Source organism: Bubalus bubalis, chromosome 9, assembly GCF_019923935.1.
Source record: "Bubalus bubalis isolate 160015118507 breed Murrah chromosome 9, NDDB_SH_1, whole genome shotgun sequence".
In the NCBI taxonomy this organism is placed as follows: domain Eukaryota; kingdom Metazoa; phylum Chordata; class Mammalia; order Artiodactyla; family Bovidae; genus Bubalus; species Bubalus bubalis.
In genome coordinates, this window is record NC_059165.1 from 83,708,204 (window position 1) to 83,720,593 (window position 12,390).

The 12,390-nt window shown below is 37.4% G+C and overlaps 1 protein-coding gene across 2 annotated transcripts in view; it reads left to right on the plus strand.

Moving 5' to 3' along the window:
* The first annotated feature begins 4,291 nt into the window (after positions 1-4,291).
* GRAMD2B (GRAM domain containing 2B) overlaps positions 4,292-12,390 on the plus strand; it is a 121,396-nt gene continuing 113,297 nt past the window's right edge. Inside the window, exon 1 of one of the 2 annotated variants that reach the window (XM_006056365.4) lies at positions 4,292-4,534. In XM_006056365.4, coding sequence (XP_006056427.4) covers positions 4,407-4,534 — 128 coding nt within the window. In that variant the 5' untranslated portion in view covers positions 4,292-4,406. The remainder of the gene's footprint in view (positions 4,535-12,390) is intronic. The other variant, XM_006056364.4, reaches the window with a different exon arrangement.

Sequence of the window (12,390 nt, forward strand, 5' to 3'; positions counted from 1 at the left end):
GAGACAGGTAAGGTGGTCTGATCCTCGCATCCTTTTAAGAATTTTTCTCAGTTTGTTATGATCCACACAGTCAAAGACTTTCATGTAGTCCATGAAGCAGAAGTAGATGTTTTTCTGGAATTCCCTTGCTTTCTCAATGATCCAATGAATATTGGTAATTTGATCTCTGATTCCTCTGCCTTTCCTACACCCAGCTTCTACATCTGGAGGTTCTTGTCTCACATACTGCTGAAGCCTAGCTTGAAAGATTTTTAGCATAACCTTACTAGCATGCTAAATGAGCACAACTGTCTGGTAGTTTGAACATTCTTTGGGACTGGAATAAAAACTGACTTTTTCAGTTGTGTGGCCACTTCTGAGTTTTCCAAATTTGCTGACATATTGAGTGCAGCATTATCTTTTAGGATTTGAAATAGCTCAGCTGGAATTTAATCATCTCCACTAGCTTTGTTTGTTGTAATGCTTCCTAAGGCCCCACTTGACTCCAGGATGTCTGACTTCAGTTGAGTGACCACACCATTATGGTTACCTGAGTCATTAAGACCTTTTTTGTACAATTCTTTGTATTCTTGACACCTCTTCTTAATCTTTTCTGCCTCTGGTATGTCCTTACCATTTCTGTCCTTTATTGCGCCCGTCTTTGCATGAAATGTTCCCTTGATATCTCCAGTTTTCTTGAAGACATCTCCAGTCTTTCCCATCCTATTATTTTCCTCTACTTCTTTGCATTGTTCACTGAAGAAGGACTTATCTCTCTTTCCTATTCTCTGAACTCTGCATTCAGTTGGGTACCTCTTTCCCTTTCTCTCTTGCTTTTCACTTCTCGCCTTTCCTCAGCTATTTGTAAAGCCTCCTCAGTCAACCAACCACTTTGCCTTTTATAATCTCTGTTTATAAAAATACAGCACCGTGACTTACTGGAAAGCATCAGAAAAATGAGGTATTTTCATCATCAGTGGTCTTACTTAAAACTGCCTTCTAGTTGGCAGGTTTTGTCTTGTTTAGTTTTATTTATTAATCTCCCTTTCCATGGAAAGATATGAAAGGTCTCTGCTATCTTTATTTTCATTGTATTCTGATTGTTATCATAGATCATACTTTTTTTTTTTTTTTGCCGATGTCTCTGTCACCTGGTCTTTATTTCCATTTTTCCACATAAAAATGAAAGTTGTGGCAAAGGCTAAAAGTGCCTTGAGTATAGGCCACATCTAAACGCAGCCAAAGGGGTCAAACGGTGGCAGCTGAGTGTCTGCAGGTGTAGATTAATGCACAGCTGCCAACTGCCATCCATTTAAAAACTATTCAGTCGTATTTCTTTCAGTGGTCATGTGCTATCAGAACCTTATTCCTGTTTGAACATAAAGTGCAGACATAACTACTAGCAACATTTTTAAGACTGACCATAGGTAGCTCATATCAGGAAGTGGAATTCAGTGGAAAAGCCATGACTGAATCCTGCCTTCAGACAAGTGTAGGTTGCCCCCTCCCACCAGCATCTGTGGTTTCACACTGACAAGTTCTAGGGAGGGCATGAGCGCTCCACTTTTCTGCCACTTTCTACAGACTTCTAGGGCCCCTCTCCCCGTCATGGTTTTACTTATCTTCTGGGTCTTGAAGGCATTTGAGTTTGTGACCCATGCTCTAGAATTTCAGCAAATCTCTGACACAGTTTCTCATGATAAGGAATGAACTCAATATCTTACGTTAAGAGTTCAGTCAATACTGTTTCCACTACTTCGGGGCTGCCTCCCGTAGGCTGGTCATTGCTGCCTCTATGAAACAACCCTATCACCAGGTGATGGCAGAAGTGAATCCACTCATTCCCTTCTGCTTCCAAAGCATGATGATGTACTGCTTTCCTCCCTCTTTCATTGCTTAATTAACTTTTCAATTACGTATATTTTCTCTTCCTAGCTACGTATTGGAGCAAGGACCCATTTCTTTAAATATTTTTGTATCACTCACTGCAGCTAGCATGAAGACTTGCTGATAAAATATTGTTGATTGAGTGAATATTAAGAAATCTTCTCTATTTAAAAATATGTCCAAAGACTGACTGCTGACCCTAGGATTTCTTCCTTTTGAGACATTTTGTCCTGAGTTAAGCACTGCCCCCAGTTAAAATCCAAACCAGCCTAGGAAACAGTAACATTATGTTTAATTAGTTGTAGTATCTGTGCTGATGAGACTTTTTTATTTATAAGGAGCAGAAACTACCTTATAGGTTGCTGCTATGATAGAGGTTTGGTAATGGATTTTTTTTTTATTGAAGTATAGTTGGTTTACAATGTTGCCTTAGTTTCAGCTGTACAGCAAAGTGATTCAGGTTTTATCAATAGATTCTTCTATTACATGTTATTGTGAAATGCTGAATATAGTTCCCTGTACTAGACAATAGGTCCTGGCTGTTTATTTTACATATAGTAGTATGTATCTGTTAATCCCAAACTCTAAATTTATCCCTCCCCCACATTTCCCCTTTGGTAACCATCAGTTTGTTTTCTATGTCTGTGAGTCTATTTCTGTTTTGCAAATAAATTCATTTGTATCATTTTTTTAGATTCCACATATAAGTGGCATCATATTTGTCTTCCTCTGTCTGACTTCATACAATAATCCCTAGGTCATGATAGGTTTGATTAATCCATCCACTTTAGTATAAATTACCTTACCTAACATCTTTCTAACATAATTGCAACACAAAAGGGGTACATAAGGGGAAACATAAAGGGAAAAAGAGAAATATGTATACTGCACTATTAAAAAAAAAATTAGGAGGGAAGCTGGGTGCAATGCACCATCAGAATTGTAACAAGACAACACTTGGAGCCAGGGTGACCACCTGCTTTGGTTTGCCCAACCCTAAGAGGTTCCTGGGATATGGGGCATTCAATGCTAAAAATTAAGGATATTCTGGACAAATTGGGATAAACTGGTCATTTTGGTAGGCACCAGTAAAATCCTACTGAAATATACACTTTGTCTAATAATTTCAAAAGTATGCTTAGAGTCAGTACTGCACACAGAGATGCAAAAACCTACCCCTGACCAGTTATCAGCTGGTTAGAGCAAAGTGCTAACAAAAGCAAGGCTAAAGGTTTGATTTCCCAGGAAACTTTGCTCTCTTCCACTATCGGAATCTGCGTACTTCACTTAAGGCAGTCACTCTCCAATGTCACTGACTAATCACAAGGGGAACAGAAGAGAGAGAATATAGCTCCTTTGAACTAAATCCTTCCCTGCCACTAGTAACACTGGTGAAAACCTGATGTTTTTCTTGTGAAGAAACATTAAGTGATTGACGATCTGAAGATCATCACACAGTAAATTAATTTTCCCTCCTGCTATTAGTGGGCTTCCCTGCTGACTCAGGCGGTAAAGAATCTGCCTGCAATGCAGGAAAACTAGGTTTGATCCCTGGATCTGGAAGATACCCTGGAGAAGAGATTGGCAACCCATTCCAGTATTCTTGCCTAGTGAATCCCATGGACAGAGGAGCCTGGCAGGGTACAGTCCACTGGGTTACAAAGAGTCAGACAGGACTGAGCAACTAACACTTTCACTTTCACACTTTAAGTAGGGTTCTAAATAACAATAATGATAATATGTAGAATATTCTCCAATATGATTTCCTTCTAATCTTGTGAGAGACACATGGTTGATATGCTTGGCAGGGTTGGGATCGCCTGTGGTTAGACAGCCAGCATGCAATGAATGGAGTCTGAGCCCTTAACTCCTAGTGTTTTTTTGTTTGTTTGTCTTTATTGTCATCACCATTTTGATACCGAGTACAGTTTTCTATAACCAGCAAAATACATAGCCTGAATGTTGAAGCTCCCCTAACTTGGAACGTATCACTTCCATAAGAACTCTAGAGCTCTCCAGGTCCCAGAGACTCAGCACCACAGCACACAGCCTCCTGTGTGTCTTACCAAACATGGGCTAGTTATTTCCTATACGTGTAAAGGTGTCAAGCACATTCCCTGCCCTTTTGATCAGACTCGGGAGGTTAAAGAAAACATTTCTGCTTTTAATGTTTCGTTACTGCCTATCTCTGCATCTTGTTCTTTTAAGTCTTTGAGTTTCCATAGACGTTTCTGCCTAAATCCAGAGTCATATGGTGTTCCTATTAGTAAACTGAAAGCTGAGTCTGCCAAACATGTTTATTTCTCCTTCAGAGCAAATGTGGGTAGGATGGAAACCACTCCATGTTATACTTACATGTTACTCATTAACTGGCTTCAAAAAAAAAATCACCTCAGCTAGATTAGGAGTCATGTGAAGAAAGAGCTTCCTGCAAAGCAGAAACCGAACAAGGCTGAAACTCAGAGATTTTCACATTATTGGGGAGCTTGAAAAATGAGCCCTTGAGTTTACTTCTTGAGCTGGCGATTGACAAGTGTACAATGGTGAAGAAAAGGCTCTCATCAGGCAATGACACAATGTTCCGGTCTGAGATTCCAGGCAGCCCAGGCAAGTCGGGTGCAGAGGCCCAGAACAGCATTCCTGACAGCCCCAGCTTAATGTTTCTCAGGTGGGTACATCCTCTCTGCCCGCCCTCGACCCCATGGCTTCAGCCACCCAACAGATACTGCTTGGAGAGCTCCTTCCTCATCCCCAAAGGGAGGATTCTGCCAAAGAGAAAGAGAGGGCACAGCCCAGGCCCCTGGGCTGGTAGGTTTTAAGGGAGTACCTAGCAAAGGATGAGATTTGTTGAGCAAACAGAACTCTTATCACCATGAAGGACAATAATTGTTGTTGACTTCTTAGTACTATTTACTACGTACCAGAAAACTGGCCAGCTATGCAGTTACTTGATTCCTGACCCACTGTCAGGTTCATAGCAAGCGAAACCAAATTGGTGGTGGTGGTGGTGTGGTTGTTGTTGTTTGGTTGCCAAGTCATGTCCACCTCTTTGAGACCCCATGGACTGTAGCACTCCAGCCTTCCCTGTCCTTCACCATCTCCCAGAGGTTGCCCAAGTTCATTCATGTCCATTGAATCAAACGGTTAAACCAAAAACCTCCCTTTGCTGTCAAAATTATGGTATAAGTATCAGAATATGCTGTGTGCTTAGTCATTCAGTCGTTTCCAACTCTGTGTGACCCCATGGACTGTAACCTGCCAGGCTCCTCTGTCCATGGGGATTCTCCAGGCAAGAATACTGGAGTGGGTTGCTATGCCCCCCTCCAGGGGATCCAACCCAGGGATCAAACCCAGGTCTCCTGCATTGCAGGCAGCTTCTTTACCATCTAAGCCACCAGGAAACCCAAGTATCAGAACAGTAATTATTAAAATATCAAAACAGTTTCCTTCTTTGGAGCTTTCTAAATTAAATGTTAAAATAATACTGGCTGTGGTCTGGTCCTGCTACTTACTGTAAAACGATTTATAGCAGCTTTGACTAGATTCAGAACATATCTTTTTTAGCTATAATTGTTAATACCTACATGAGCACCACTCTGATAATTTATATTTTTAATGAAAATTCATTTATCTACTCTTCATTCATTTGTCTCAGAATAATTCTCCAGCAACTTATACAATGGGGAAACCAAATGCAGATGGAAATCCATTACAAAAAAGTTTCTCATTCAACTTTTTTAAAATTGAGGTTTAATTGATTTACAAAACTATGTTAGTTTCAGATATACAATGCAATCAAACCTTTATAGATTATAACTCATCCAACCTTGGTGTAAATTTTTTAATGGAGGTGACGTTGGTCTATAATATTATGTTTCATGTTTATAACATTTTATTTCTACTTCTATATACATTACAGCATGCTAACCACCTAAAATTTACTTTCCATCTGATGCAAATGTTAATGTAACTTCCATGTAAAGTAATCAAGTCAAGGTAGAAGAGGAACCTCCACATCTGAACTTCACTTTTGCATAGCACCATATCCAGAAAGTCAATCGTCTGATTTATTTTTTAATCATTTTAAATCATTTATGCAAAAAAGTACTCAAAATTATAGCTTTTAAAAATTAAATAGAAAATAAAGAAATCCCACTAATAGCATTCACATATTAGACTGTCAGTTTAGGAAGACAAATTCATTTTTTAAAAGTTTTTGACATCAGGAGGCTGAATTTACATAAAATGTTTCTCAATACATCTATTTAAAGTTAGTTTAATTTTTCCATCCATCAATAAAATAAATCTACCTTACTTGCATTATAATTGTTTGAGTAAGAGTACAATTCTGATTGAAAATGTAAAACTCTTGGATTATTTCCATATTTTCCTGAAATTTGTTTCTTTAATTGCTTTGCCTACCCAATCCTTCTTTTACATTGACTGTAGTGCAAACTCTTCTTGTAGCTCAAGATCTAAACAGGAAAAATTAAATTAAATGTATAAAACTATTAAAATGTATAAAATATGCAAAATATAATTTAAGTAAATATAATACATATGACCTAAATAAATATAGATAAATGGAATACTAATAAAATAAAAACCTGAATCAATCCATATTTAAGACTTTTTAAAAAGAGCCCAGGCCTATTTTACCTGCATCTTTGAATATTCAACATTAAATCTATATATTAGTATATGTAAGGTTTTTTTTTATGTGTATTGGAACCTATCTTAAAACATTATTCATACCTCCAAATATTTTGGCTCTTGAGTTTTAGTCTAGTTTAAAGATCTACTTAACATATTGTGTATAAAATCTTTTAAAATAATTTTTTGAAGCACTCAGTCATGTGTTGGTTAATTATTTGAGGTCAAAAATCAGATAGAAACCAACAAGGACCTACTGTAGAGCACAGGGAACTATACTCAAAATCTTGTGGTAACCTATAAGGAAAAAGAATCTGAAAAAAATATCCATATACATATAACAGAATCACTTTGCTGTACACCTGAAACTGACACAACCCTGAAGATTAACTATACTTCAATTTAAATAAGAATCAAAAAAGATAAACACTTTCCTTTACCTTCTAAATAAATGTTGGGAATTTATGTGGCTGTTGTATTATCCCATTATCTTTCCCATGAACTAATCAAATGTACCCTCAGATCAACAAACTACTCAAACAGACACATAGAATTTATGCAGTTTTTTCATTCAATCATTCAGTTCAACAAAGATTTATTGACTAAGTATTATATGCCAGGCTATGTGGAAGACACAGCAAGTACAATCAAAAGCAAGATAGACCTAGTCCCTGTCCTCATAAAAGTTATGAGTTTAACATTGAACATAGGCAAAAAAAAAAAAAAACTATGAATTAATGCATATATACATGCATAATTTAAATATTAATGTATATTATTATAGGAAACAATTACAAGGCAGAGATGGAGAATAAGATGGGAAAAACTACTTTAGATGAAGTGGCAAGCCAAGGACTCTCCAAGTGATATTTAGGCTGACTTTGAGGATGAAAAAGCCAAGCACAAAATTACTGGAAAGGAGCAAGTTGCTCTGAAGTGGAGAAGACATGTGTCCTGAGGAACCACAATGGGCACCTGATGAAATCAGATAGACAAGCAGAGGATGAGGAGTTTAAAATTCTACTCTAATTGAGGTGGGAAACCACTAGAAGATTTAGGGGAGTATCATGATGTGATGTTCCCTTTTGCCCCTCTCTGGATATTTCCTGTTTGTTGCTCATTCAAGCAATGCTCCATCTTGCCCAGGTGTCCGGTCTGCTTGTGCAAGACTGTCTCCAAGGTTCCTACCTAGGAGGGGAACAGTGGGGCATTTTATGGACATGATTAACTTTACTCATTATGTCAAATTCCATTTCAAAGTACTGTGTCATTGAGGCTACTACCAGCAGTTATTCTGCTTCATCAACATTGCCATTATCTAAATTTTCATTTTTTTCTAATCTGGAGGGTGTGAAATGGCATCTCAAAATAAACGGTTTTAATGAGCATGTCTCTTATTCAGACAAGAGAAGCATCTTTTCAGTATGTTTATTGGTCATTTTCATTTCCTCTTTTAAATTACTGTTTATGAATGTATGACCCTTTGGGGAAGCAGAAATGGAGAGAGATTACTAATTTTTCCTTATTTTTAGATAGCTTTTGAAATACTCCCAATACTGATCTTTTGTTAGCTTTGTATGTTGCAAATGTTTTCTTCCAGCATATGACTTGTCTGTTCAAGTTGCCTATTATGTCTGAGCTCTTATTTTTAACTTATTAGTTTGCTTTTTTTTTATTGAAGTATAGTTGACTTACAACATTTCAGGTGTACAACATGGTAATTCAATACTTTCATAAACTGTACTCCATACAAAGTTACTATAAAATATTGACTATATTCCCTGTGCTAAACATTACATCCTTGTCAATTATTTATTTTATACCTAGTAGCTTGTATCTTTTAATCACCTTGACCTATTTTGTCCCTAACCCTACCACTCTCCTCTCTGGTAATCACTGGTTTGTTCTCTGTATCTGTGAGTCTATTACTGTTTTGTTATATTTTTTCATTTCTTAGATTTCACATATAAGTCAAATCATACATTGTCTTTCTCTGACTTATTTGACTTATTTCACTAAATGTAATGTCCTGCAGGTCCATTCCTGTTGTTGATGACAAAATTTCGATCTTTTTATAGTATATGAGTAATATTCTGTTGTATATATATACCAAAACATTTATCCATTCTTCTGTTGACAGACACTTAGGTTGCTTCCATATCTTGACTTTTATAAATAATGCTGCTATGAACACTGAAGTGCATACATCTATTTGAATTAGTGTTTTTATTTTCTTTGTATAAATACCCAGGAGTAAAAATACTGAATTGTATGGTAGTTCTATTTTTAAGTTTGTGAAGTACCTCCATATGGTTTTTCATAGTGGCTGTACCAATTTACATTCCCACCAACAGTGCATGAAGTTTCCCTTTTTTCCATAGCCTCACCAATGCTGGTTATTTTTTGTCTTTCTGATAATAGCTGTTCTGACTGGTGTGAGGTGATATCTCATTTTCTTAATAATTTGCACTTTCTGTAACTTAAGAACTCCTTCCATTCTGAGGTTAAAAGAATGTGCTCGTGTATTTTCTTCTAAAAATATGTTTTCTTTTCAAACTAGGATCCTTTATGTATTTGGAATTTATTTTTGTTTCTTGTGTGAATTAAGGCATCATCTAATCATTTATAGGGATAATGAATTCTTCCCTGGTGGCTTAGACCATAAAGAATCCATCTGCAAGGCAGGAGACCTGGGTTCGATCCCTGGGTTAGGAAGATCCCCTGGAGCAGAGCATGGCAACCCACTCCAGTATTCCTGCCTGGAGAATTCTATGGACAGAGGAGCCTGGCAGGCCACAGTCCAGGGGGTCACAAAGAGTCAGACGTGACTAAGCCACTAAGCACAGAACAGCACATGTATTTGGAATTATTTTTGTTTCTGGTGTGAATTAAGGAATCATCTAATCATTTATATGGATAATGAATCCTCCCACCTTATTTATCGAATAGTCTTTCCTTCCCCATTAATCTGCTATGCAGCTCTATGACACATTGCTGTCTTCATTACTGTTACTTACAAGGAAAGTTTTTTATCTGATAAGACAAGACTTCTTACCTACTTCAGAAGTGATTTGCTACTTTTGACCCTTTGATCTTCCATTTAAATTTTAGAATGTGGCTTGTCAAGTAAAGATTTATTTTAAAAGTTGAAATTGCAGAAAATCTATTGCTCAATTTGAGAAAATGTGACATTTTATGGTGTTCAATATACCTACTCATATACATGATGGTGCCTCCATTTATTACATCTTTAATATCCTTTGATAAAGTTTTAGAGAATTCTACACAGAAGTCTTGCACATCATTTGTTAGACTTATTCCTAGGTACTTTACACCTTTGTTGTTTTTGGAAATTTTAATTGCATTTTATTTTGTTGATGTTGTACAGAAATATAATTGAATTTCTAAATTGATCTTATGTTCCACATTCTTGCTAAATCTTATTAATGTTAATAATCTGCAGACTGTGTTTTTTGTAGACAATAATATTATTTGAAATTTAAAAAAATTTTTTACCTTTCTGAACTTTAGTCCTTTTAAATCTTTTTTATTTAATTATACAACAAGAAACTCCATATAATGTTGAATATAAATAGTAATTCCAGGCTTTTTCATTTTGTTCCTAATTTAAAAGGGAATGCTTTTATTTCAGATTTTATCAACTTTTCTGAGGTTAAAGAAGTTTCCTTCTTGTTGAGGTTTTTTAAAAGGTTGTTGAAACTATTGAGTGCTTTTCCGGCCTCCACTAAGATAATCCTCATTTGAAAATCTCTGGCATTCATAAAGCATATAGTACTTCATTTGAAGTTCATGAGAAGTCATCATTTCCCAAAATACAGAACACTGGAAGGTCTTGAAAAACACGAATTGCTTTAAGCTTCATAAATAGACTGGAAAAGGCTCTGATGAATTAACAGTTCAATAAACTAGTCATTCAGCAAATAAAAATCAGGTATTTTTAAATTAGCTTTTGGAGATTTACTATACAAATTAGCCATTAGGTCTATTGCTTTTTAAAAATTTGTTTCTCCAAAATATTTCATTTTAGATTGTCAGTCTATTTCCATTTTAGACAAAGATGAAAGTTGCCAGTGAAGCTAATGTGTTAAAAGGAGCGCCATGGGCTTTGGGGGTATAAACAAGGGCCAGGATGACAACAAAAGAGGGCAAATATGGGGCAGTACCGAGCTGGAATGTGAAACTAAGATGGACCCAGTGCTGGGCTATGGTTTGGGGAACCTCCAGGCTGCAGTGGATGATGAACTTGGTGGGTTCAAAACAGCCTTGAGTCACTTTCACTGTGCCTCCTCGTAGCGGCTCCAACGACTCTGCTTCCACTCCTCTGCTCATCAGTTGTCATCAGTGAGTGGTAGAGGAGATGTTGACCCTTCTTCCTTTCCACTCTCCCCTCCCAAGAGCCTTGCTTTTTCTTAGCCAGTCCCATTTCTGCAATTAGGGAAAGGATAGAAGACTATTTGGTACTTGAAGAACAGGAACATAGTAGATACTATACCTTGATCCATTTTTACTAGGTAAGCCCCATGGCCTCAGCTCCTGTTCACAGGAGTTGAAGAGTTGAGTGACATTTAGAAGCTAAAGGGAGGTTGAGTTTTAGGAAATGGGCTTCCTTCTCCAGGAACGGGGGTGAAGGCTAGCAATCAAAGAAAGCAGGACTGTGTTAAGGGGAAAGATAATAGTGTCCTGAGTATGAGGCAAGTATTTCAGCGAATGGAGTGAGGTGAGGTGGGGTCAGGTGAGCAGGTGAGGGCAAGATGGCAGGATCAGTGAACTCTGCTGGGCCTTGGGGTACAAAGATGTAGTAGAAGTTAGAATGAGGAGGTGGCATACAGAGGAAGAGGCCTCTTTGATGGAAGAGTTAGAATTTTCCAAGAAGAAAAGAGAACTCCCCAGCACTAACATTGCCAGAAGAGAAGGGACCTACAGTCTCCTTCCCAAACTGTGCCAGATACTTCCCTACTGTCTAATGATTCTCACAATACACATGCTCAAGCCTATTACCAGGCTTTTGTAAATGCAGTAAGTCTGAAAATTCCCATTCACCTTTCCAGATGCACCTCCTGAAAGGTTTAGTATAACATCAAAGCTCTTCCCTTGCCCCCTTACTTCTGCCCTCAAAACTAGAAGCCTTTTCTTATTATCCCATATTAACTATGTATCAGAGTGAATTGTCAAAAGGCAAGTATTTATCATAAAACCAAAGAAGCTTAATCTTCTACCTTCACTTATTTGGGCCCTTCCAAGGCCCTGGGAATGTCCCTAGCAAGATATTCATGTAGTTGTACATTTTAATAAACTTTTCAGATAATATTTTAACTACAATTATAATTGCCTTCTCTTCATTTCAATTTTCTCTCTGTTACATGTCCCCTCCAGTCAGGTAACCAAGGGCATTTTTGGCACTGTGAACTAAGGGGAAGTTGTTTGGAGATACATTTAATTAGAGATAAGTGGAATATATTGATGGGATTTGCCATCATTTCTATGTGCTAAGTTATCACTAGTCCTCCTGGCTTCCAGGAATACTCCACTAAGCAAATTCACCTTCCTTGGTGACACAGAAGTGCAGGAACAGGGACTACGCTGGTGGTCCAGTGGCTAAAACTCTGTGCTCCAAATGCAGGGAGCCCAGGTTTGAATCCTTGTCAGGAAACTAGATGCCACATGCCACAATTGAGAGTTCACGTGCCACAGTGAAGATCCCACATGCTGAAACTAAAACCTGTGATGGCCAAATAAATAAATAAACGTTAGGGGGGGAAAAGGTGCAGGACCAAAGATGATTCCATAATATAAACATGTCCTACAAGTGCCATGCATCAGAAGCACATAGGTAATAGAAGAGAAATTAAG